Source organism: Phyllostomus discolor, chromosome 5 (assembly GCF_004126475.2).
Source record: "Phyllostomus discolor isolate MPI-MPIP mPhyDis1 chromosome 5, mPhyDis1.pri.v3, whole genome shotgun sequence".
Classification (NCBI taxonomy): domain Eukaryota; kingdom Metazoa; phylum Chordata; class Mammalia; order Chiroptera; family Phyllostomidae; genus Phyllostomus; species Phyllostomus discolor.
The window spans coordinates 6,977,586-7,003,373 of NC_040907.2; the positions used below are offsets into that span (position 1 = coordinate 6,977,586).

The window sequence follows — 25,788 nt, forward strand, 5'->3', positions numbered from 1 at the left end:
TAATGTGTTCTCCAGCTTCCCATGGGCCTCAGCCAATGGTAGGGGAGCAGCAAAGTTCAGGGGGAGCAAGAGAAAAGAGGGAGGTCTGGGTAGTTTTTCTGCCAGCTCTGCCCTGCCCTGTCACTTGGGGGTGGCCCCTGCCTCTGCCCCAGCTCCCTCCATCCCAGGGTGCCTCCAACTTAGGAGAGGTCACACGGCTGCTGCTCCTTCCCCTGGCCACGATTCCTAGCACTTTCTCACTGTGCTTGTTCCAGGTGTCCCACATAAATGCGACCACGCGCCATGTGACCATTTGTGCTCTGGCTTCTTTCGCCCAGCATGCTATTGTCAAGGTTATAATGTTACGTGTCAGTATTTCGTTGCTTTTTACCGTCGAATAATATTCCGTCGTGTGGGCAGACCGCATTTGGTTTATCCGTTCACCCACCGCTGAGCAGTGGGGTTGCTTCCGCCCTTAGGCGATTGTGAACAGCACCACTATGAACACTTACGTACAGGTTTCGTGTGACGGACATTTTCACCTCCTGGGTATTTATTTACCTGGGAGTGGAACTGGTGGGTCGTATAATAACTTTATGTTCAGTCATTTGAGGAATTCATATGTGTGTGTGTGTGTGTGTGTGTGTGTGTGAGTATATATAATCCTACATATCACTTTAATATGCTTCTCAGTATTGCTAATGAGCTGTCATATGCGCCTCCCTAAATGGCCATTTTATACTGAACTTAATATTTCTAATATAATTACCTTGAGTTTGATACATAGTGCCTAGATGTTTTGTTAATTTAAATTATGTTGCTATGAAAATCTATACATATGTGGGCTTTTTGTGCTTTTACATTTTTTTAAAGATTTTACTTGTTTATTTTTAGAGAGAAGGGAAGGGAAGGAGAAAGAGAGGGAGAGAAACATCAATGTGTGGTTGCCTCTCACATGGCCCCTCACGGGGGATCTGGCCCACAACCCAGGCATGTGCCCTGACTGGGAATCAAACCGGCGACCCTCAGGTTCACAGGCCTGCGCTCAATCCACTGAGCCACATCAGCCAGGGCTTTTTGTCCTTTTCAGTCAGGGTTCCTCAGCCCTCACCCTGGAGACATCTGATACAAATCCTTGCTGGGGCGGGAGGCGGGGCTGTCCCATGTAGTTGGCAGCATCCCTGGTGGATCCCCGACCTGAACTGTGATGACCAAAACGGACCCCAGACAGCGCCACATGTCCCCTGGGGGGGGGGGGGATAAAACCACACCACTGTTTTAGAAATTTTGCTCAAGATACAGGCCCGAGAGTGCAATGCACTGAATCACAGGCTATGAGTGTGCTCACAGGCCTCCGTGACCCAGAGACCCTCCACGGTCTTTGTCACAGGGGGGCAGGGGGCTGGAGCCAGGCATCCTCATGGAAGCGATGCTCCTCACATGCAGGGTGAAGAACGGCTTCCCGCCGCTGCTCACACACCTGCGGGGAGCGGGGAGGGGGCACCTTTCCCGTCACAGCCCCTGGAGGTGCACATCTCCAGGCAGACAGGGCTCGTCTTGGGCACCGCAGGCATGCGGCAGCCTCTCGAGTGTGGGGCTCGTGTGGAGGGCAAGCAGGCACTGGCTGAGATCCTGCAGACACACTGGGAACGGAGAGGGGGAGGGGGGCTGGGAAGGAGCGGAGAGCAGAGCCAGCCAAGCCTGGGGGGGTCACATTCATGAATGGCTCGGAGCGGGGCGGGAGGACGGGACCCGCGAGGACGAGATCATGAATGGCCGTCCCAGAACGTCCGCATGAGGGATATTAATAGAGCTCTCCTCCGGGAGAGGACACTCTGTGCTTGGGGAGGGTCAGACAGGCTCAGGCCAGGCATGCAGGAAGCAGGTCCTGTGACAGCCTCACCGTCCGAGCGGGAGGAGGCGTCGGCAAGGCACCGGGGGCCCTCTGGCTGGCTCTTGTCCCCGGACGTGGCTCCCTGATGAAGTCACGCCATCCCTATGCAGGCTCGGAGGCCCGGGCCCTCCAAGGCTGGCAGCAAGGACCCAGCTGGGGACCCAGAACTGTGTTCCCGCATTTAAAAAGCTGTGTGGATCGCCCTGGCTGGCGTAGCTCAGTGCATTGAGCATGGATTGTGAACCAAAGTGTCGCAGGTTCGATTCCCAGTCAGGGCATATGCCTGGGTTACAGGCCACAGCCCCCAGCAACCACACATTGATGTTTCTCTCTCTCTCTCTTTCTCCCTCCCTTCCCTCTCTAAATATAAATAAATAAAATATTTATTTTATTTTTAAAATATTTATTTTATTTTTAAAATATTTTTAAAAAAAGAAGAAAACTAAACCTCTATTAAAAAAAAAAGCTGTGTGGAGCAATTGTGAGGGGCTGAGAAAGTAGCCAGGTGTGACAGAAAAATCAGAAAGGAGCATTACAGCCCTGGCTGGTGTGGCTCAGTGGATGGTATGCCAGCCTGCCAACCAAAGCATTGCTGGTTCGATTCCCAGTCAGGGTAAAATGCCTGGGTTGCAGGCCAGGTTCCCTACTAGGGGGCGCTCGAGGGGCAACCACACATTGCTGTTTCTCTCCCTTTCTTTCTCCCTCCCTTTTTTCTCTCTCTAAAAATAAGTAAAATTAAAAAGAAAGAAAGAAAGAAAGGAGCATTATACTAGGCTGGATGATGTTATCCAAGTTCATGGCTTCCCAGAGCCTCTGAATGTGACCTTATTTGGACATAGGATCCTTGCAGATGTAATTAGTTAAGACGACATCATTCTGGAGTAAGGTGGGCCCTAACTCCGATATGATTGGTGTCTTCTAAGAAAAGGCGAGAAACACAGACGCAGACAGACACGCAGGGAGAAAGCCACGTACACACAGAGGCAGAGGTTGGAGCTACTTCACCCAGAAGGTGAAGGAGCTTCTGTTTTGCTCACCAGACCACGTGCATCAGAGCCCTGAGCTGCCTGGTGAGCGGCCCCACTGCCCTGCGGCCACCAGGCCGTGAGGATGCCCAACTCACCCACGTAGACATGCCCTGAGGACGTGTGCAGAGCCAACCGCCAGGCCAGCCCCTGCCTGACCACGGTGGCCCGAGAGACCCCAGCCAGCATCCTCGGACCCGTCCCAAACGCCTGACCCCCGGAAACCACCAGGGACAGTGAAATGTTGTTGTTTTAAGCCAGTAAGTTTGGGGATACATACAGGCTTTTCCTCTTACCTTCCAAATTCTTCTAAACTGAGCTCATAGACAGATCAACCAAGACAGATTAACAGGACAAAAATCAAAGTGTTAATACCTGCGCATGGGGAATTCACATAGGCGTGACAGTTTCGGGGACAGCGAGTGACACTGGGGGGGGTAAGCCATTTTCAGACACAGGAGGAAGAAAGGGGTCTAGGATTGCAGACCTGAGAGTGCGTGATTGGCAGGTGGCTGAGGAAGAGGGGACACATCTGGCAGAGACACTTGCTCGGTGACTCGGAAACCACGGGACACGGGGGTATCTCCCCAGCAGGCCCCGGCCTGAAGCGCTCTAACCACCATTCTGAGTTCACATTAGGCGAAGGCAGCCTGCGAAGATCCTCCTGAAGCAGGTTTCTCTGTCCGAATCTCCTGGGTAGGAGAGGGGGGAGCATCAAAGGTTCTTTCTGAAGCTTTTATTTCTTCATAAACAGCCGCAAGCCAGCAGCCCCAAAGGGCAGCTACAGGGTGGCGGAATTTGGGTTCCCTGCGGGTGACGCGTGTAGCCATTGGTTACTGGGCCTTCCCAGTGTACCGTGGGGAAGCCACTGGCGGCGTCCTTGCCTCGTCTGTGATAACAACACCCGCCTCTGAGGCTCAAACGGGCTTTGCGGATGTGACTTAAGTGAAGGATGCAGAGATGAGAAATCCAGGTGGACCCTCGAGGGCATCCCAGGTGTCCTCATAAGAGGGAGGCGGAGGGCAAGCCGGAGCACACTCAGCTGAGGAGCCGCCTTGCCCAGGCAGACGGGGGTTGGAGCCGTGCAGCCACCGGGAGCTGGGAGGCACAGGATTCTCCCCAAGGAGCGTGCCCCTTGTGCCCCCACCCACAGACACAGACACCTCCCCCCTTGGCTTTAGCTCAGCGACAGTGAGTTTGGGCTTCTGACCTCCAGAACAGGGATAGCTCCGTTGTTTTAAGGCAGCAAGTTTTGGGTAATTTGTTCCAGCAGCCGCAGGACACACTAATGGCGAGGGCTTGCAGGGGAGCCGCCAGGCCAGGGCAGGCCGGGCCAGGGCTGCAGTGGACGGGAAGGAGTTCAGATTTTGTCCCTGGTGCGTCCCCCACCCCGTTCTCTCGCTCACCCCCCACCCCCGCCTCTCCCTCAGATGCATCCCCACACTCCCCAGTCCCTTTTCAAATCACCCAACTGGTGGCAGGAAGCAGGCTTCCGCTCAGAAACTGTAAACACATTTTTAAACCTGCGAAGGAAAGAGCCGTGGAGGGAAAGCAAGCCCCTCGACATGTCTTCCTCCGGCTCCTTCTCCCGGCCACTCCCTCCTCTCTTCCTCCGTCCGCTGAGGTGCCCCTCCTGCTCTGTGGTGGGAACCGGAGGCCCTGAGCAGAAGCTGCCACCGTGCAGCTCCCGGCTGTCAGCGCCCTCGGCCAGCGGGGCTGTCGGCTGATAACGCCCCACGACCCGCTGGTCTGGAGCCTGGGCCTCTGGTCCTGACAACTTGGGCCTGTCAGCGCCCCGTTCACACCCGCTCCCGGCCCGGCCGCCCGGAGCCCACCCCCCGGTCTGCACCTCCTGCTGACTGTTTACAGCCACGCCCTGGCCGCCATGTCTCCGCCGGGCCACCGTCACCTTGAGGTGACCCCCGGGGAGCCAGGCCTGAAGCAGCAGGATTGAGGACAGTTCATTCAGGATGGGGAGGGGGCCGCCCCCGGGGTGGAGATTGTCTGCCCACGTGCTGTTCAGGCTCCCGTTTCCAGGTGCGTCCAGGTGGGTTTCCGCTCGAACATGAGGCTCACAGAGGCCCAGCCCTGCCTGAGGCAGCCAGCTGGGCCCAGGGGGTGACCTTGACCCCTGGGAGGTGCTTGGCGATGTCCAGGGCACCGCTGGTTGCCATGATTAGGGAGGGGGCGCTACCTGCAGCTGGTGGGCAGGGGGCCGGGGTAGTGTTCAACATCCTCCAGTGCCCAGGACACCCCACAACACTGAATTACCTGGCCCCAGATGTCAGCGCTGCCCAGAGTAAGGCACTCGGAGCTGGAGGACACAGCAGCCAGCCCGCAAACGGGGCCTTGAATGCCTCACCCAGGAGTGCGGCAGCCACGTCTAAGCACCGGCCTGGGGCCTGGGCCTGGACCAGGGCCACCCAGCTGGGAAAGGCCAGGCTCCCCAACTTCTCCCCCCAGGCTGGCTCCCCGCAGCCCAGCCAGGCGCTGCCCTGCCCACAGACCCCAAACGCAAGTGCCTCCTGACCCCCAGCCCCTCGTCCCGGGAGAGTCACAGGAAATGGCAGCTGTGTTCCTGAGCGCTGACCACGTACACGAGCTATGTTCTGTGCCAAGCACTTTTCTCCCTCTCGGTGTCTCTGCACAGCAGCTCGGGAAGGGAGGGATTGATCCCAACCCCATTTCACAGAGGAGAAAGAGGAGGAGGTCCGGAGCTGTAAACTGACTTACCCGAGGGCACGGTTATGGTCACAGGGAAGCCGCCCCAAACCCCAGAACCTCAGAATGAGCTTACTGGGTGGGAGGCCAGGTCCTTACAGAGGGTGCCGAATTTAAGTGAGGTCGTTAGGGTGGGTCCTAATCCAATAGAACACGTGACCGCATGAAACGGGGCACTCGGACACAGAGACAGGCCGCTGGGGTGGGCTCTGGGCGAGGCCCAGACCTGTCCAACTCCGGACAGCCTCTGACCGAGTTCCTATGGTGCCTTCTGGGGCAGCCACCCCGCACGGAACAGGTCCCTAGAAGGAGTGGGCTTCGGCTCCCAGAAGCGTCATTTGGTTGCTGCTCATAACACCTGCAAGAACGCTGCTCAGTGTCCATTTGGTCAGGGCCAGCAAGCGCCGCCCCAGGCTGTGGGGCCGGAGGTTTTTCCCTTAGGGAATAATTAGTCCGGGCCTCAGGGTGGTGGGAACAAGGAGACGACGTGTTAGGAGCAGAACCAGGCCTCGCTCCTCCCCCCACCAGCTGTGGGGTCTTGGGAGAATCACTCGGGGTCCTCCAGCCTCAGGTTCCCCGACCTGGAAAGTGGACAAAGCAATGGTGTCCACCCCCACGGGGCTCTCGGGACGGCGGAGGGAGACGGTGCCTGTAAACGGCTCCGCACACTTCCTGGCCCCTGGTAACCCTCAAAACCCAGCTGTTAGGACGACCATTACGATTGCGGTGACTCTTATCAAGTCCCATTAGAGTTCAGCTCCGGGTCCCCTGGGACGCTGCTCAGCACTCAGCCCTGTTCCCAGGGCCGGGGCTCTGGGGACCTTGGAGATGCAGGGCAGGGGCCTGGGGCCCACCCGCACACTCTCCTCCTCCACGGGTCCCCGAGGAAGTCACATGGGTGGTCACACTCAGAGCATGAAGTGCTGTCAGCAGCCCCGCCGCATTCCAGGGATGCTCTAGCCGTGCCAGCGCGGTGAGCGCACCTCCGCTGCCGTCACTCGGACGGCATGTGCCCCGCCCCCCAGGCACCGCTGGCCACGCCCAGGGCTACTGTTACCAATCCACCAGAATCTGTTCCGAGACGGACCACCTTGGTTTCCTGGTAGGAGACCTAGAAAATTCCCAGAAAAGATGGGAGGGCTGCCAAGGACGGGCACCCCTGAGCGAATCTGCCGGCCTCCTGCTTCTGAGAGGCAGGCTGGCCTTCCTCCCCCCCACTCCCCCGACTCCACTCCCCGGGCCTCGGCAAACATCTGCTGACCCTGACGGTGAGCCTGACGCTGTGTTGGACAGAGGGGACCCCCAAAGTGCCCCCATCCTAGAGGAATTCATAGTCCAGAAGGAGGGAAAGACCAATATACTTTTTGTTGTATTTTGCTTTGTTGTGTTGTTCATCACAAAGGCCAGCTCTCACGGTGTCCCACCAAAACCCAGCCGTAAGTAACAGAAAAGTAACAAAGGAGGAAGCCCCAAGACACGTAACAAAAGCCTGAGAGTGCAGGGAAGGGCGAGGGGGGCTGGTGGATGACTGGCCTTTTGTTTTCTTCGATTTTGCTTTTTGCAAAAAAGTAACACATGCTCATGATAATAAAAAGGGAGTCAAACTTTTGAAAAGGTTGTACCCCTTGGGAGCCCTCCCCTCCCCCAGGTCCTGCTCTCCTCCGGGTGAGTGGGTCCTGCTCCCCTCCTCACAGCTCCTCCAGGACAGCTCACCCACACGCAGCACTCGCGTCTGCCTGACAGTACGAGGCATCCAGCATTGTGCACATGTCTACTCTTTGACTTAAATTATTAAGCTAGCCAGTGACTAAGTTACTAAAATTACTAACTGGTCTTAGAGATGAACATACGTTGACTTAATAGCATGACCGTGTACCGTGAAGTCCAAACCAGGGTGGTCTGGGCATGAAATGGGCAGCGCTGAACACCAGGCGAGGGGGCCCTGGCTGGGTGGGGCATTGTCTGTCCACCAAATATGTGCTAGTTTGATCTCCGGTCATACCCGGGTTGTGGGTTCAGTCCTCAGGCAGGGCATGTACCGGAGGCAACCGATCAATGTTTCCCTCTCGCATTGATGTTTTTCTCTCTCTCTCTCTCCCTTCCGGGAGACCCAATGAAAGCCGAGGGGGATATGGTGTAGCAAGCGCACACCTCTTTTCTGAGTGTTTCACATGCTTTCCAAGCAGGCTCCCGGAGGCTCCAGGGTGGGAGAACCTCAGGCCAGACTCTGACCCCCACAGGCTCTGAGTGAATCATCGGAAGGGCCCCCGGGGAGACGGTCTGGGGGTCCAGAGGGGCCTGTGTGCGCCAAGCTTTGGGGAAGGCACGCACGTCATTTTCCACGTGGCTTTCTCCTCCCTGTACTTCCAAACCCCCAGCAGGGTCCCTGAGAGTTGATCCCAGCCCACCTGCTTGTCCACTCTGCTCTGTGAGAGTGTCCAGGAGCCAGGCTGCAGAGCTGGGGCAGGGAAGCCTAGGCCCACCTGGACGGAGACACCTGGGCGAGGACACCTGGCCTCACAATGGGAGCGCCGGGCTTCAAGGTGTCTGCCTCTTGTGAGCCACCCCCCGGTACACATACACACCCCCAGAATGGAAGAGCAAGCGCAGAGGCAAGGAGACAGTCAAAAAAGGAAACGCGCGGCAGACCGGAAGGTCAGACAGCGCCGAGAATGGGCGGCCCTGGCCACGCCCCTCCCCCCCTCCCCCCCTCCGCTAGCGCTGGGCGCAGACGGGAAGCGGTTGGAACCAGCCCCAAATTCTGCAGGCGGGCGGCTGGGGGAGACGTGCCCATGACCCCCGGCCAGCGGGCAGTTCCATTGGGCCTGCAGGCTGACCTCATTGCCCAGGCCCGCGGGAGCCCTTCCTGGGGTCGCATTCCGCGCTGAAGAGCCCCTCTCCAGGGCCTTGGTCGGCGCCAATGTCTTTTTAGGAACCGAGGGTCTAATTTTAGTGGCCGGCCCTCCACACCTTCTCGAAATAGCTCCCTGTTTTCCCTCTCGTCCCTGCCCCTCCTTGGAGAAGGTGAAGCCCCCACGTCCCCGTGATCTGGGCTGGGAGCACGGGCCCAAGGCCTTGTATGGGTCTGGGTGGAAGGACCCGTGTCCCTGCCGTGTGCTCTGCATGAGCAGACTCGCCTCGGGACAGGGCAGCCCACAGCGCCCACCCCGCCAGGGGTCCCGCAGCAGCAGCACCAGCCGGAGCTCGCCCCTGCCTCCTCCCTGCCAGCCTGCCGTGCTCAGGGGTGGCACGCGCTCCGGTGGGTGTCAGGAGTCAGGTCGCCACCCTCCTGGAAACCCTGTCTCTACCCGTAGGAATCCTAGGTCAGCTGACACTTGGACCCAGGAGGCCTCTGTTTTCCGTGTTGCAGGGGCTGTGCCGTTTCTGTGTCAATAATAACAACAGTTGCTAAGCCTTTTCTGGGCACTCACTGTGTTGCCAGTTGCTCCTTGGGCATGCTTCCATTCAATCCTCTGTTCTCGTCCCCAAAAGGCTGGAGCCACCAAAGGGCGAAAGTAGGATTTGAACTCAGGACACCTGGCCCCCAGCCTCTGTTGTCACACTTCCATCCTCATGGCAGCCCTGTCTCCGTGACCTTTGTCCCAGCCCCTTCCCCCAAGTCCTCTCCTCAGATTGTTCTAGGCTTCCGAAGTGAGCAGGCCGGAGACGCAGGCCTGCGGTCACACCGCACGCTAGTGAGGGGATGAAGACGCCAGCCCCAAAGTTCTGAGTTCCAGGCGGCATTGCTGGAGGGAGGCTGCAGCCGCCCGAGCTGATGGGTCCGAGAGAGCCAGGCGCGGGTCCGCACCGAGATGAGGAAGGTGCCTGGGGAACAGCCAGGGGCAGGCCTCTGGGCCGGGAAGGCTCCACCAGCAGCCCTCCCCTCCCAGGCCCAGGTACACAGTGGTGTGTACGCTTTCTCGAGGGACCAGCAGCGGCCTGAGGGATTGGTGTCCGGGAAGCAGGACTTGGCAGGCTCCCCGGGGACACTGCCTGTGAGGACCCCCTGTCCTGCTGGGGGAGGGGACACATCACAAAGGAGAAAAGCCAGCGTGGGCCTTCCTGGCCTCCATGTGCTTCAGTCAGAGCCCAAACCCCACATCCTGGGGCTCCCTGGAGGTGCCGTGGGGCGGGGACTGGGCTCCCCGAGGGGGCCTTGTCTGAGGCCAGGCTCCTGGGGTGGGGGGCTCCTGCCCTGACACCTGGGAGTCTGATCACTCAACCAGGCCCGTCAGAGGCTGAATGGGGTGGGGGAGGACAGAGATGGCACTGTGGGGCAGGGCGTCCCTCTGAGTCAGGGGGCCGCCCCACGCCACTCAGCCGGAGCAGAGCCCATCAGGAACCCTCACATGTCTCCAGCCGTGGGGCTCCACCCATGCAGCCCTGGTCCGTCAGGACAGGGAGGTGCAATCAATGGCTGTCGGACTGGAGGAAGAGCCTCTCTTGTGCAGGGAGCCAGGGCCAGCAGCTTTCTTAAAGGTCCCCCACCTCCAGAGCCGGTGCTTGCTGCCGGGCGGGTGGGCACACACGGGGCTAGATGGAGCAGCGGGAAGGAGCGGGGGGCTGTTCCTCCACCAGAAAGGGTGCTGAGCCTTGAGATGACCAGAGGGACAGTGACAATACTGTGCTTCCCGTGCACATAACGCACGGGTTACAAACTCAGACACCTAGAGGGGTTGGGTGGCTAGTGGAAGGAGGGAAGCAAGCCACGTGACAAATAGCACCTGACCTTGGACCTAAGTGTTGGGGACATCCCTGGGCATGCAGAAGGCTGTGAGGACCTGACTGCTGTTTGAGGGAGTGTACTAGTGTTGTCGGATGCAGAAGTAAATTCAAAATCTTCGGTAAAAATCCAATTTTTAAATCTTGGCCAAAAACTTTTTTTTTTTGGCTGCTCGAGTTTCTTGCAAAACGTGTCTGCAGGTGGGATCCAGCTCTGGAGAGGGCTGAGGGGCAGCACTGGCTGGGAGCTTAACGCTTCTTTTATTTTCAAAGCACATTGTCTCCTGCAACTGGCACCCTGACCCTGTGAGCAGACGGTGCAGGCTGCTGTGCCCGTCCGACAGACTGGGAACACCGAGGCCCGGCAGTGAAGCACCTTGCAGTGTCACGCAGCGGCGGTAGAGCATGGATGTAAACTCAGGTCTCTTGGATGCCGAACAGGGGTGCTCTTTCCCCTCGGCTAGGTCAAGGCTGTGTGGCAATTTTTCTTTAAAAAAAATCATCCTGTTTAAAAAAAAAAAAAGATTTTATTTATTTATTTTTAGAGAGAGGGGAAGGGAGGGAGAAAGAGAAGGAGAGGAAACATTAATGTGTGGTTGCCTCTCGTGCACCCCCTACTGGAGTCCTGGCCTGCAACCCGGGCATGTGCCCTGACTGGGAATCAAACCGGTGACCCTTTGATTAACAGGCCAGCACTCAGTCCACTGAGCCACACCAGCCAGGGCTCATTGCTTTATTCTTTTTCTTTTTTAAAAAAAATATTTTATTTATTTATTTTTAGAGAGGGAAGGGAGGGAGAAAGAGAGAGAAACATCAATGTGTGGCTGCTGGGGGTCATGGCCTGCAACCAGGCATGTACCCTGACTGGGAATCGAACCTATGACACTTTGGTTCGCAGCCCGTGCTCAATCCACTGAGCTACGCCAGCCAGGTCATTGCTTTATTCTTATATGTGTCCTAACTAGAGATCAAACCTGCAACCTTGGCATATTGGGACGACGCTCTGACCAACGGAGCTACCCAACCAGGCTGATCTTTTATGTTTTAACATCCCCTATAAGCATGAGGATGTTTGCTTGGACAGGCTTTTTCTAGAAAAGCAATCACTGTTTAAAAATAAAGTAGAATTTTCCCTCCAGCCCTGTTGTGAAAGAAGCAGGGGGTATTGGAAAATTGGGGTGACGTGACCAAGTGTCCCCAAAGGGGGGCAGATACTAACTAGTGTGGCTATTAGCGGGACCCTGCTCGCCCCACCTTCAGTCCTGTCTAACCAGGAGCCCAATTCTGGCCCTGCTCAGGGAGAAAGAAATACAGCCCCTCGCTGGGCTCAGACTGCCGACAGGGCCACCAATACGAGGCCTGTGGGTGTGGGGTGGGGGGGGAGTAACCTCGCCCACAGACCAGCTGTTCCGATTGGTGCTTTTACGTGACGACTCACTTCAACCAGATGCGGACCTGAACATTCGGCATCATTACCCCATTCTACTGGTGAGTAAACTGAGGTCAGAGACAGGAAGCAACTTGCCTGCAGACACACAGCCATCCACAGGCAGAGCTGGGATTTGAACTGTGGCCTGTGTAAGCGCAAGGTCTATGTCCTTTCCAGCCCAGGAATAACTCCTGGAAGAAGGAGTAAGGTTAGTTCTGACCACTAGGCAGCTGATCCCAGACAGAAGGGGGACAGACCCTCCTTTGCAGCCTGGAAATGCTCACACAAGGACCAAGGTCTCTTTTGGGAACTCCGCTGCCTGGTCTGATGGCCTGGGCTGAGCCACTGTGGAGTCTTGGAGGGCCTGTTCCTTTTCAAAGGGGGTACAGCAGTCAGTGTCACCCTGGCAAAGAGAGCCTTTAGCGCCACCTGCTGGGGATACAGTAAATAGCATCTCCAGTGAACTCGGCATCTCCGTGGTCCCTGGCTCCTGGGGAGACTGGGGTGAGTAGGAGCAGGGAGAGGGGCCAGGATGCCTCTCAGAAGATGAGCTCCTATATGTGAGCCTGTAAACAGATGTGGGTATTTCTCCTCCCGGGACCTTAGAAAGTTGCAGCTGGAAGGCTCAAAGCAGGAGCCTGACCTCACACGGATGGATGGATGGACGGACGGATGAACAGATGGATGGACGGATGGGTGTAAGGTGGTATCTCCTCGTCGTTTTGATTTCCACCCCCCTGATGGCTTGTGATGTTGACGGCCTTTTCATGTACCTGGTGAACATTTGTAACATCTTCTTTGGAACAGTGTCTATGCAGGTCCTCTGCCCATTTTTTAAATAGGAATTTTTAAAAAGATTTTATTTATTTTTAGACAGAGGGGAAGGGAGGGGGAAAAAGAGGGAGAGAAATATCAATGTGTGGTTGCCTCTCACGTGGCCCCCACTGGGAACCTGGCCTGCAACCCAGCCATGTGCCCTGACTGGGAATTGAACCGGCAACCCTTTGGTTCGCAGCCCATGCTCAACCCACTGAGCTACACCAGCCAGGGTGGAATGTTTGTTTTTTAGATATTGAGTTGTATGAGGTTTTCATATATTTTGGATATTAACTCCTTATCAAATATATGCTTCACAGATACATTCTCCCATTCCATAGGTTGCCTTTTTATTTTGCTGATGGTTTCCTTTCTGTGCAGAAGCGTCTTAGTTTGCCGGAGCCCCACTTGCTTACTGTTTTCATTGCTTTTGCTTTTGTTGTCAGTGCCAGACCTAAGGAACATTTGGAGAAACGTTGGCATCTCTTAAATCTGGATGCTGGATGTGCATTTTTTCGTTTATTATGCTTTTCTGCGGAGTTAGAACTATTTCGTGATGACATGTTTTAGTGGCAATGAATGAGAGAAGTGAGAAAGTGGAGGAAAAAAGAAAAATAAGAACCCTGTCTTACTATAGAGTTGTTTTACCTAATTAAAACATGTATTGAAGATTGTGGTGCACGGATTCATCTCAAGATCTGTGAGCCATTGTTTACTTTCTTAGGTCATTTAGAAAACATCTACTGCCCTGGCTGGCGTAGCTCAGTGGATTGAGCGCGGACTGTGAACCAAAGTGTCGCAGGTTCGATTCCCAGTCAGGGCACATGCCTGGGTTGCAGGCCATGGCCCCCAGCAACCACACATTGATTTTTCTTTCTCTCTCTCTTTCTCCCTCCCTTCCCTCTCTAAAAATAAATAAATAAAATCTTTTTTTAAAGAGGTAAAACTTAAAAAAAGAAAAGAAAATGTCTAGTGTGAGAATTGATTTGGTTTGGTACCAGTGGATGTTGGTGAGCCAACAGTGAAAGTTATCAAGCTTCTTTCTCAAGGTGAAGCTCAGTGGGAAATGATTGTTCAGAATGAAAAGCTTCACTGTTCTCTTGGGGCTACAGTAAAGCTTGGGATTTTTATTGCAGTAAAGTACATATAACATAAAGTTTGCCATTTTAACCATTTTTAAGTATGCAATTCAGTGGCATTAAATGCATTCACAGTATTGTATGTACTATTCCACCGGTCCTCACTCTACCATGGAGTTGGGGTCCTCCCTCTAGGCTGAAGTCAGCCTCAGCTCCTTTCCCATCCCCCCCTCCATCCCACTACTGCTTATTTCCTCTCTCCCGAATCTTCACCCTCTTCCATCAGTGTCACTCTCCTGGTAGCAAAGAAAGAAAAAGGCTTCCTTTTTTATTTTTAAAAGACTTTATTTATTTATTTTTTAGAGAGGGAAGGGAGGGAGAAAGAGAGAGAGAGAAACATCAATGTGCAATTGGTGGGAGTCATTGCCTGCAACCCAGACATGTGCCCTGACTGGGAATCGAACCTGCGACACTTTGGTTTGCAGCCCGCGCTCAATCCACTGAGCTATGCCAGCCAGGGCCAATAAAAAAAAGGCTCCCTTTAACCTCATACCCCTTGAGCCTCCCTCTCCACCCCCCCCCCCCGCCCCCAACAGACTCACTCCTTCCTCAAATCCCGGAAGTTAGGCTTCAAACACCACCCCCCCCACAGGAATTTGCATCTCTAGGAGGAGGTACCCGGATGATGCTGATCTGTGGGTCCTGCGACCACCCATGTTGAGACCACTGTCTTAAAGCATTGATCCAATCATGCTACTCTCTTTTAAAACTCTTCCACGCTTCCCCATTTCCTTCTAGGGAAATCCAAGCTCTTAGCTTGGCACCCCTGCAGCACGGTGCCTCCCGGGCAGAATGCCCTGGCCGTCCCTCTACTGTGGATTCTTTAAGGGTCTGCCCGGATGTCCGCGAACATTCTGTAGTCAGTGCTGACCACACACACACAAAACACTTGGCCCCCCCCATCACACGGCGCGCTCCTCGAGGATGAAATGTTAGTGATATTCTCTGGGGGTAATTATTTTCAAGTTTTATTTTATAATTGTATTTATTTCATTTCTTTATGTCCAAAAGAAATCTTACTTGCAGTGCCAACGCAGAAGATTCAGACTCTGTGGTCAGACCAAGGTTTAGGTTTAAACTCGTATTCCCTAAATCTGTCCTCCGCTCTGCCCCCTGGTGGTAGTCTCCGTCCCAGCACCAAAACAAATGATCTATTTAAGGTATTACCGGAAACTGGCTAGGGGGCGAAGATTTATTTGCATACCCAGAATGCATTGCACATAAAACAATTTCTGCCCCACCAAAAATGACTAGATTTTTCCTTTCTTCTTTGAACTATCTTTCCCCCCAAATGAGAATTCTCTCACAGAATTGTCTGGAGTAGAGGAAGATGTGACTAGCTCTTTCAGCTAAATAATCACCATTATAGAGTTAGGGGTAACAGTTACCCGAGGAATGTGGGCCAGGTGCATTCAGCATACTCTGGTTTCTCTTCAGATCGTATAAATCTTTCGCCTTTTACTAAAGATTTCCGTGGAGAGGAACAATTCTGAGTTTTTAACCAATTTTTTGAGGCCTTGTTTTTACAAGGCTACTAATTTGTGTTTAAAGAATAGACTCTATCTCATCTCTTGGTAGAAGTAAACAGTAATTTCTATACAGCTTACTACTTTGCTTTTTTCTTTAGTATTTGTTAAACTTTGTAATTCAGTTCTGAGGCCCTAGTAGCAGTTCCTGATTTGTATATGCATATTATGGTAACAGAGTAGAGTACACCCAGTTGAATGAGGCTCTCAGCTAGAACATTTTCTGGGTGGTAACAAAATAAAACTTGGTTTCCATCACCAACCACCAAACGTCCCGAACCACAAGTGGGGCTAGGCTTAGGTGTTTGTTGAGCATACAACACCTACTTAACCTGGTTTTTGTGCATGTCTTAAATGAGGGTTTACATTTTTCCAGGTAGAGATAAATACTAGGCAAAGCTCATCACCTTTCTGACTGGTTGTTAAGTGTTGCATTTACAATGTTTATTTTAAGTAAGTTTAAAATTTGGAAAGTTTCTGTAACATTTTATAAGCATTGTTGGGTTTTTTTTCCTTTTTGATGAAACAAGTTAGCCTTAAAACTAGAACTAGTTCATTTGTTAAAATTAGGAATGAGAAAGACACAGGATGATGATTAATGGACTTGAAGAACCGCAACGAGGAAGTGAAATTTTTAACTAATCCTATTGGCCAGAACGGTTTCTTGAGCACACCTAGCTGCAAGGCAGGCTGGGAAATGTAGTCTTTCTTCTAGGCAGCCATGAGGCTTTCTGCTGGTCTGAGAATACCGAATAGGAAAACTAGCAGCATCTGTGCCAATGCAGAAGGGAGGGTATCTTTCCGGAAGTTCCTTCCTGGAGCTCCATTTCTCAGTCTCTCATGCTCCTCTCTGTGGCCAGCTGTTGTCAGGCAGTTACCCACAAGCCAGCCTGCCCTGTAGGTCCCAGACACTATTCACGTGGTGGGACAGTATTAATTATACTATCCTTCCCCCAGGAAAGCTGCTCCTCACCTGACCAGCTCTGGTCAGTCAGAAGTAAATGCCTGTGTCCAGTGCTTTGGGCTCTGAGGTCCAGGTGTGCATCTAAACGGGGTTTTAATTTATTATTATTATTATTGTTATTATTATTTAGATTTTCTTTCTTAGAGAGAAGGGAGTAGAAAGATAGGGAGAGAATCACTGATGTGTTTGAGTTGCCTCTCACACGCCCCCAACTGGGGACCTGGTGGGCAGCCCTGACGCGTGCCCTGACCCGGAATCAAACCCGCAACCTTTCGATTTATAGGGCGGTGCTAGGGCAAGGTTAGGAACTCCGGAGCAAGAAAGCTCTCAGGTTTCTTCTCCAGGAAAGGTCCTGTGAGCCTGTGGAGCCCTTCAGTCTGGGAGGCTGGAGGTCTGAGAGCAGGGTGCCTGCACAGCCAGGTTCTGGGAAGAACCTCCTCAGGGTTGCAGGCTGCTATCTTCTCCTTGGGTCCCCACTAACCCTACACATGAGGGCTCCACGCTCGTGACCTAATCACCTCCCAAAGGCCCCACCTCCAAATGCCATCGTCACATTGGGGTTGGGATTTCGGCACATGGATTTGTGAGGAGTGGACAGGACACAGATATTGAGTCTTCAATGATATCCGCAGGAGAACCCCACTTCCCCTTGGAAAAGCCCTCCGGAGGAGCCGTGGGCTTCATGGTTAGAGTGTGAGTCTGAGGCAGGAGCTTGTGTGCAGGCTGCTCATTGGAGGAGAAATGCCAGGGACAGAGTGGGCGCCTGGGGGAGGGTCACACGGAGGGAGGAAAACCAGGTTGAGGAGGGTGGCTAAACGAGTTCTTCATCAGCGTGGGCAGCAGGGGCCCAATCCTGCCAGGAGCCACATAGAGAACGTGCCTCAGAATCGTACCCCAGAGGGACAGCAGAGGGAACGCTTGTCCCCTAGCCGGGTAGTATGCAACCCAAATTTCCAAACCAGGTGTCCACCTCTGAAGAAGCAACTTGATAAAGACTCTCTGTGCGTCCTGCCCGAGAGGCTGAGAACACAGCGCCGCTCAGAGCATGAGTGGACTGTGTGAGGTGGGCCCCCTCAGGGTCCCCACGGAGGCCTGCCAGCGTTTGCTCTCTGCAAGGGGGGCTGAATGGAGGAACCGGGTCACCTTCACAGCGGGCTGCTGGTGCCATCCCGGAGCGGGTGAGGGTGCCTTAGCCCGTCCCACTGCTCGAATCCAGCACAGGAGCCGGGTGGGGAGAAACGGAGGGAGTGTGGGGGCTCAGACGGAGTCCGGGCTCACCGCCAGCCCCGTCTGCCTGCCAGTCTGGCGCTCTTCAGCTGAGCAATCCTGGGCCCATCACTCAAGTCCGAGGTCATTTCCTCACCTCTCACACTGGTTATCTTAACCCTCAGCAACATCCTCCCCACGTAGCGCCAAGTTCGTGTGAAATGCCTAACACACACTCATACAGTGAGCGCTTAAACGAGAGCTATAATCCACAAATAGTTTATTAAAATTTGGTTGTTCAGCAGGCATCTCTCCAGCGCCAGGTATGTGGGTTCCTTTTTCCATGTTAGGGAACCTACAACCACATGTGGGTTCCGGGTTAAACGGAGGGAGGGGGGCGATGAAGCGTGGCTCTTGTGTGAAACAGCTTCCCGTGTAAAGCAACAACTAGAGGGGACTAGGGGGTATGGCATACCATCAGCCACACCCGACTGCACCCCATGAAGTCTCCGCTCCCCGAAATGCGCAAGCCCGCCCATGACCCAGGCTGGGAGGGGAGAGCAGGGTGGAGAGGTATTTCCGAGCTCTGCACCACCCGGAGCAGGAGTGGAAGGTGCGTGGGGCCGAAGCGACTAGAAAACCAGGACAGCTGGTAGCCAAGCCTGACTTTCTCTCCAAGCCACCTGCTGCGGGCCAGACGCTCAGCTCGTTGGCAGAGAAACCCGGCTTTCCGGTGAGTCCGGCTGCTTCAAAGGAACAGCCTCTCCAGGTGGACTGCCACGCCCAGCTCCCAGCGGGGTGTCTGGGGGCCAGCTCCATTCTCCTCCCCGCAAAGGCAAGGGTGAGATCTTAGTTTTAGGAAACAACCAGCAGAAGTCCACCCCGGGTGTTCCCCTGCAGCCCAGCCCTATGGCCGGCAAAACCCAGGGCAGGCAAATCAAGGCTATTTAGGGCAGGTAGGGGAAAGGGCGAGGTAGCAGGAAAAGGACCCGGGTGGTGCTTTCTCGAGCAACCCACTGGGCTGGACTACCCCCCTTCCCCAGGGGAGCAGAAAAGAGGCCTCCTCCACCTCTGAGCGGACTCCTCTGGCAGGAAGAAACCTGGGAAAAGGCTTCCTGTTGGGGGCTAGGCTGCCAGCCCTTCTGCTTCAGACACCCCCAGAAATCTGGTGACGGAGGGAGGGAGGGGAATGGCTCCAGAGGTTTCAACCACACACAAACGGCTCGTGAAGTTTGAAAGAGATTTATTTAAAAACAGAACAAAAGAAAGCTTTGGTATTTCAAAACCCAACAATCATCAATCACTAGAAAGTTAAAACACTTCCCCGGAAGCCCAGAAATACAAAATCACAGATCTCCACGGGCTCGTGAGAATGAGACGACGCACAAACCTAAGGATGACCCGAGACCCGCGCCAACCCCGAGGGCCGTGAGTGCGGCCCCCCAGACGCCACCCCTGGTGGCGAGATCAGAAATCACCGCCGAGATTCACTGTCCCAAGTGGATGCCAAAGCCGTCCGGCAAAATCTCCACAATAAATTAAAAAGTCAGTCAAGAAGGAACACATTAAATTAGGAGAAAAAAACCCCACAATTTTTCCCAGACGAGAGTCTTTTCAAGAGGTCTAGTTCCTGGGCCAGGAGAAAGGGGAAAAGTGGAAGGAGTGAGTTCAATTTCAAGTATTTTCCACATAGGTTCATTTTATTGAGTCGAAAGCTTACAAAAAGATCTACCGGCCCCCCCCCCCCCCCCCCCGCTCCCACTCCCCTGTGTAAACTCCTGAACACCCACACGCGCCTCTGCGTCACTGGTGTCCCCAACAAGGCACGGAAGGGTGGGTGCTTGCAAAGGATCCCTTGTTCGTAGCAGCAGGACGGTCAGTGCTGGGCGCCTCGTGCAGTCGGTGGCCGCGAGCGGGGCTGCCGGCTCACTCAGACACTGGGGTCTTCCTGTGCAACCAACAAAACAAGCCGTTACTGCTCGCCCCGGACCCCGTGGACAGCTACGGGAGCACCGAGGGAAGCCGGCCCCGGGGACGGCCGTGGTGGCGCCCGCCTGGGCTCCGATCTGCACAGGCAGACAGCCCCCGGCCCAGTGACAGGCTGAACTAACTGCCATCTACCACGGAGGTAGCGGTCTGGTGCAGAGTGGTCGCCGCCGGGCTCTGCTCTTGGGAGGGCCAGCTCTCCACGAGGAAGCTGAGGGACGGGGGGTGGGGGGGGCAGTACCGTGCGAGGGCGCGTGGGGAAGCACGGTGGGTGGGTGTACGCCACATGAAGAGCAGAGAAGCCCACCCACCAGCGGGGAGAAGCGGCCCCGGGCTAAACAGGGCGGCTGCCACCCACGCGGCTGTCCCATTACAGCTGGCCCAGACGGCTAAGCAGACGGTGTCTGCACATTTCGTTTTGATCTGATTTTCAATTTGTCCTTCAGGCTTCAGGAGCTCAGACCCGCCTCCCCCTCCTCCAGGTCGGATGCTACTTCCTTCTCCGGGTTCCGGCCACAGAGCCCTCCGGGCAGGTGGGAGGCATTTCTCCCGCGCTGGCCCCTGGCTCCCTGACCGCTTGGGAACACAGAGCGGAGCGCCACACACCGCCCCACTCCACGCCAGGCAGAGGGCGAGCTCGGCTCCCTCTCTAGCCTTTCTCCTGACTGCCAACAGTGGGCGCCCTCTGGGCTTTCTCCCAGAAATCCTGGCGGCTGACTGGCTGACAGGGCAGAGGTGGCATCCTCTGAGACACCGGCCCTGCCATCCTGAGATGCGTTCCTAATGGGACCGGGGTCAGAGCTGAGGCTCCTGGGGGCAAAGGTGTCTGAGCAAAAACGAGGGGAATGACCCTGTCCTGCACAGCCCAGACGACCCCCTGGGCCGGCTCCCAGGGAGGGGCCGCCCCCTGAACGCAGTGCACAGGCCCTCAGGGGTTAGGGCGGGGGTCTGCTAGCACTTTAGAAGGAGGCTTCGGGTCAATCTAGGGCTTTGCTGCAGATATTTACGGATGCTGAGATTCATGTGGGGCGGGGGCAGGGGAACCGCTGCCACACCCCTGGGAGGCTGGCGTGCTCACCTATCCACAGCTGACCTTTCCTGTGGTCGCCTTTCAAAAGTCACTTTTTAATGTCCCTTCAAAGCCCACTTGCTCCTCTCTCTGTCTCGAGGGCTGAGGGCTCTGGCTTAGGAGGACCCCTGTGATGACCCCGGCCTCAGCCCGCCCTGGAGCCTGACCGAGCACGAGGCTGGGGCCTCGGGTGCTGAGGACAGGGGCTCTATACCTTGCTCCGGAAGAGGGGCTTGGCCCCAGGCCCACAGTACTCGTTGTAGATGAGCTTGAAGAGGAAGAGGTGGAAGAGGGTGATGAGGGAGGCCACGCTGAACCAGAAGAGGAAGGGCAGCCCAGGGTCCTGCTGGGCCATGTGCTCGTCGTGCGCCAGGATGGCCTTGAGGTGCAGCGTGTGCCGCAGGTCCTGCAGGTGCGTGAGGTCGGTGGAGATGTACAGCAGGGGCGTGATGGGCTGCGTCACCATGACCGAGAAGGTGTGGCCGTGGGGCGCGGAGCTGAGCTCCACGGGCTCGTCCAGGCAGCCCGCTTCGCAGGCGTAGATCTTGGCCGGCTGGCCGCGGGACTCCACGGACACGTGCAGGTACGGCTTGCCCTCGGCGTCCGCCAGCACGGCCAGGTTGATGTGGTCGTTCTTGTAGCGGATGCCGTGCAAGGCGTAGCTGTTGTGCAGCACGTCGGGGTCGGCCTGGAACTGGAGGTGGTTCTCGGTGAACTGCAGCCCCCCGAAGCTGAGCACCATGCCCTGCAGGAGGCCGGGGGCGCCCACCTTCACCAGCCCCTTGCAGCCGCGCTTCTGCAGGGTCAGCCTCCACAGGTCGGACAGCTGCAGGATCTGCGGGACGGAGGACAGCCGGCCGGGCCAGAGGTTCTCGGCGTGCATGGTGGCGTGGCCGCTGAAGCAGTGGTCTTCGTAGTTGAGCGTCGCCTCCATCTGCTCTCGCTCCCTGGGGCTCAGGTTGGGGCTGAGCAGTGGGGCCGGGGAGCAGGACAGCATGTAATACAGGGTCAGGTTCACCGTCAGGCCGGACGGCGTGTGGGCGTCTGTGATCTTCTTCATTTCCACACCTGTGACACCACAAAGGCTGCACGTTAATGGGGAACAGTTTGACGGAGGCTGAGGTTACGAAACAAAGATCGAGAGCAGCTGAGGTGCCAAGTTTTCGTCCCTGGGGATGAAAGTGGCAGCTCCGGTTTCCCTCGAGAGAGGGGGGAAGCCGTCCTGCCCGGCTTCCTCACCTGACCAGCCCGAGCCCTGTGGGCCTGAAACCTAAAGTCTCGTTAGAAGGCAGTGGCGCCTCCTGCCCGGTCCCGAAAGAACACCATCTGCAGCCGGGTGGAAGTCCCACTCAGAACACTGTCACCGGCGCCCTGGCCAGGCCCGGGCTCCTCCCCTCCACCGTCTCTCTCACTCCCGCCCTGCAGCTTCCAATCACGTCTGAACCCAGGGTCTCCCCAGTCTGCACAACCTCCAGACTCAGCCAGTGGCTGCCCACTCGGTGTCTCCCCCCGGCCGTGTGACAGGCAGTTTGAGCCTCACATGGTTGGATTCTTCCAACTCCAAACCTACCCTTCCCTGAGTTGTCTCCAGACACCCACTCACGCCCTCCCCGCCCCCAGTTCAGGAGTCACCCCAAAGGCCCTCCCCGCCCCCAGTTCAGGAGTCACCCCAAAGTTCTCACTCCCCACAGCCAGTCCTGGCAGCTCCGCCTGCAACAGTATCAGAGTCCACCCACTTCCGTCTCCTCAGTCACAACTCTGGCCCCAGCCCCGCTCCTCCCTCACCTGCGCTCCCGCAGGAAACCTCTCACCTGGCCTCCACACTCGACTTTTGCCCCCGTCGAGTCTACACTCTGCACAGAGTAGCCGCGAGGACCTTTAAAAGCGTGCACCACGTGGCGTCTCTGCCCTGCTGTCCGCCCCACTGACGACAGAATTCACCACAAACTCACTAAGGCCTCCAGGACCCTGTGGGATCCGGCCAGCGCAAGCCTCCTGCGACCTTCCCCTTGCTGACCTTCCCCTTGCTCACCGCTCGCCACTCCACCAAACCCACCCCTGCCTCAGGGGCTCCGGCCTGCTGGGTGTTTCCTCCTCAGAGCGGCCTCGTGCCAACTGGAGCCAAACGGAGCCCCGCCCCTACCCGCTCCTGTCCCTCTCGGGTCACCCTCAGTCACAGATTAACTTTCTCCACTGTTCCTTTTCTTCTAGAAAGCCATCTCACTTATCTGTTCAAATTTTCACGTCTCTGATATTTGTCTCCCTCCCTCCCAGCGTCCCAGCGAGCAGCACGGAGACAGGACTTCGTTCTGTCCCCTCTGCCTTCTCCGTGCGAGAACAGGCCCTGGCGAAAGCACTCGGTAAACGCTCGTTGAATGAATGAGAGGCTCCTTCAGCAGTTACGTGCAGGGATGCAGGCCGGAACCCCAGCGACCAAAATCTCTCTCGCAACCTTTCTTCTCTGAAACAGTCAAGGGGGACGGTTTTCACTGGACAGAACATCCCGCCTGCTGAGAGGTCCCACCACCTCTCTGTGGAGAAACTGCAGCCGCAATGGCTAGGGCCCATGTCAGCCTTCAAGGGATGTCGTGAGCCCACGCTTGTCACCAGCCAGGCGACGGGGAACCGAGAAAACAATGTGGGGACCGACCAGGCCTCTCTGCCCGTTTCCCCTTTACAAACTGACCCTCCAAACCACAGTGCTCAAGTCAGGCCTCAATTACAAGAACGAGTAATAGTAAGACCTACCCGCTACCCGCATTCTTTCACTAGGACCTCACACAAGCCCTCCGAGTAGGGGCCTCTGTCATTGCTGAACACAAGTCCAGAAAGGTTAGGCCATAGGTCCAGGTCACACGGGCACTAAATAATGGGGCAGCCAGGGGCAGCCCCAGGTCAAACGCCATGCCCAAGACTTAGCCACCCCACTGCTCCCTTTACTGTCACCTTGGCAGACTCTGGAGGAACATCTCCAAGGCGGACCATGTTCACCCTGGTGCAAGGCGTGGACTTTGAACCACGCACTTGCCAGGCCTCACCTGGGCTGAAGAGCTGAGCCCAGAGGCGCTGGTGGTCCTGAAGCAGCTCGGCTGCGGGCATCTCCAAGAGCTCCAGCATTTCCTTCCGCGCCAAGTCCTGGAGCGCCTTGAGCTCCTTGGCTGCTTTGCTTTTGAGCACCTGGGGGTTGACAGGGCCTGAGACGTGCACCACCCACAGTACCGTCTCATCCAGCTGCGTCTTGGGAGCCACTTGGAGCCGGTTCACTAGTTTCTTAGCGGCCACCACCACCAGGTGCACCAGTCCGGTGGGCAAAGGCGGGGACAGGCCCGAATAGAGGAGGAACTGATGGTCTCCGACCTTCTCCAGAGTACTGGTGTAGGTCCTGGGGACTGGAGCAGCCGTGGGTCCCACAGTCTGCAACGCGGCCACGCGTTCCGTGGGGTTGTTGAGCTGGATGCGCTGCAAATAGACGTGGGGTCGGCCCCGGTGGGCCAGAAAGTCCTCCTGCAGCAGCACACAGTCGCGGCTGGATCCCGTGACAAGGCCAGAGGCTGAGGCTGGCCCGGGGGCGGCGGCTGCTGCAGCGCCGGAACCTGGGGTCCCGAGCTGCAAGCAACGCACCCGGCGCAGCAGCCCTTCACGCAGCAGGAGCACTGACTCTCCAGCTTCGGAAAGCACGTTGAGCGGGCGCAGCTGCACAAAGGGCACGAAGTCCGGCGCCACGGAGGGCTCCCGCTCCCCAGGGGTCACCCACAGCCGGTTGGCAGTCACGTCCAGGGCCAGGAAGCCGTTGGCCACCAGGGCCGGCACCCCAGGACCCAGCGGCACAGCCTCGCCGCGCTCCCGCAGGCCGCGCCAGGCACGGGTGGCCGCCTCCAGGCAGGCAGAGGGTTCGGCGGCGCCCGCCTCGCCGCGGGCCCAGGACAGCAGGTGCAGGCCGCCCGCCGCCCGCCGCGCCCCGGAGCCCCCGAACCACAGAAGCAGCAGCAAGAGGCCGAGCAGGAAGAGGAGGCGGCGGGCCCAGCTGCTCGACAGCAGTCCCGGCAGCCCCTTAAGCCGTTGCTGCAGCCACATCGGGCCGCCAGGCGCGGGCGCGGCGCGGGGGCGGCCGCCGGGCCCGCCGCCCAGCCTACCGGCCCGGCCGCCCGCGCCTCACTGTCCAGCCGGGACCGCAGGACCCACCACGGACCGCGTCGCAGCCGCCGCAGCAGCCGCCACTGTCTCTTCCTCCTCCTTCCTACGGGCCTCCGACTGTCGAACGACGCCGGCCGTCAAGGGCCGCCGAGTCTTTTGCGACATATGGAAAAGAGGGGGAGGAGAGAGGGGCGGGCCAGGGAAAGTAGGCGGGGCCACAGCAGGAAAGGGACTGGAGCCCGCGGTGGGGCTGGACCATGCTTTCCAGGGCAGATGGAGTGAAGTTCAAGGGAGGAGCGAGGGAGGGGTGGCGGGGAGAGCGAGGAGCACGGGGTGCATCCAACTCACTTGTCAGAAACACCGAGTCAGCCAAACCGAGCTTGTGGTGGGCCCCGCTTGCCACTGATGGATTCAACAGTCCTAAGATTTAAAAATAATAATAATAATAAAATGTTTTCTGCAAAAATGATCCTTACTGCAAACAGAACAGTACAGAACAGTACAGAAAAGAAAGAGAAAAGAGAAAAGAGAAAAGGAGTAACCGCTCTAAACTAGACTTCCTAGGAAATACTTTGTTGACAGCTCTCTCCCCGACTGTCTGGCTGCATCTGGCTGCCTCCGGCCGCGTGTGCCGCATACCAGACACAAATCCAGCCCAGGACCGGCCATGTATCTCTACTGCACCAAGTCGTCTCCATGTCAACTCTGAGTTATAACTTATTAAAGAGCATAAGGCACTATATAGTCTCAGGCTTTGAAAATGCCCTTAAATTGTGAATCATCAATGCAAACGAGACATTTTGCTTTGTTAACTGGGGCAAAAAAAAAAATCAATATGAGTGCAGGGGTGGACAATGGGGCGATTGTTTCTATTTTGCTTTCAGGGCATCCCAAGGCCCGGTAGTGCTCCCCAGTTGTTGGAAATTAAACCGGCATTTGCAGTGGCTTCTTGTGGGCTTTGAGCAGACACGAGCGTCTGACGAGTTTGTGGGCCAGCGCCGCCTGTGGGAAGGTGTCTGTCCGGGTGATCCTACAGTACCTTCTCTTTTTCTACCCCCCCCCCCAAGGTTTTTATCAAAGCACAAACACAAAATTGTTAGTTACCACTGGGAGTTCACAAAACCCACGGAATATGTTTGTGGCCGCACAGGAATCCGTGCCCCGCAGTTAGAGACGGG

The 25,788-nt window shown here is 56.3% G+C and overlaps 1 protein-coding gene, 1 long non-coding RNA gene and 1 other non-coding gene across 3 annotated transcripts; 2 read left to right on the plus strand and 1 right to left on the minus strand.

The window, feature by feature from the left end:
- The first annotated feature begins 1,570 nt into the window (after positions 1–1,570).
- LOC118500512 lies at positions 1,571–19,790 on the plus strand. Its single transcript, XR_004903063.1, has 3 exons — positions 1,571–1,581; positions 10,001–10,005; positions 19,657–19,790. It is a non-coding gene; the product is annotated as an uncharacterized LOC118500512 (long non-coding RNA).
- Positions 15,143–15,258, plus strand: LOC114498185. The gene has a single exon (XR_003684634.1). It is a non-coding gene; the product is annotated as a U5 spliceosomal RNA (small nuclear RNA).
- On the minus strand, positions 18,648–24,754 carry KIAA2013 (KIAA2013 ortholog). The gene is made up of 3 exons (XM_028513055.2): positions 23,515–24,754; positions 20,691–21,544; positions 18,648–19,369 (listed from the first exon to the last, which is right to left on the minus strand). Exons 1-3 carry the CDS (start codon positions 24,548–24,550, stop codon positions 19,352–19,354), a joined length of 1,908 nt encoding a protein of 635 aa, XP_028368856.1. The 5' UTR covers positions 24,551–24,754; the 3' UTR covers positions 18,648–19,351.
- Positions 24,755–25,788: the final 1,034 nt, after the last annotated feature.

What these genes read in the sequence shown, in the direction of transcription:
- KIAA2013 (XM_028513055.2), bottom strand. Translation starts at nt 24,550, where the DNA reads ATGTGGCTGCAGCAACGGCTTAAGGGGCTGCCGGGACTGCTGTCGAGC. An exon ending in GGCTCAGCTCTTCAGCCCAG is followed by an intron (nt 21,545 to 23,514) that starts GTGAGGCCTGGC and finishes GTGGTGTCACAG; the next exon opens with GTGTGGAAATGAAGAAGATC.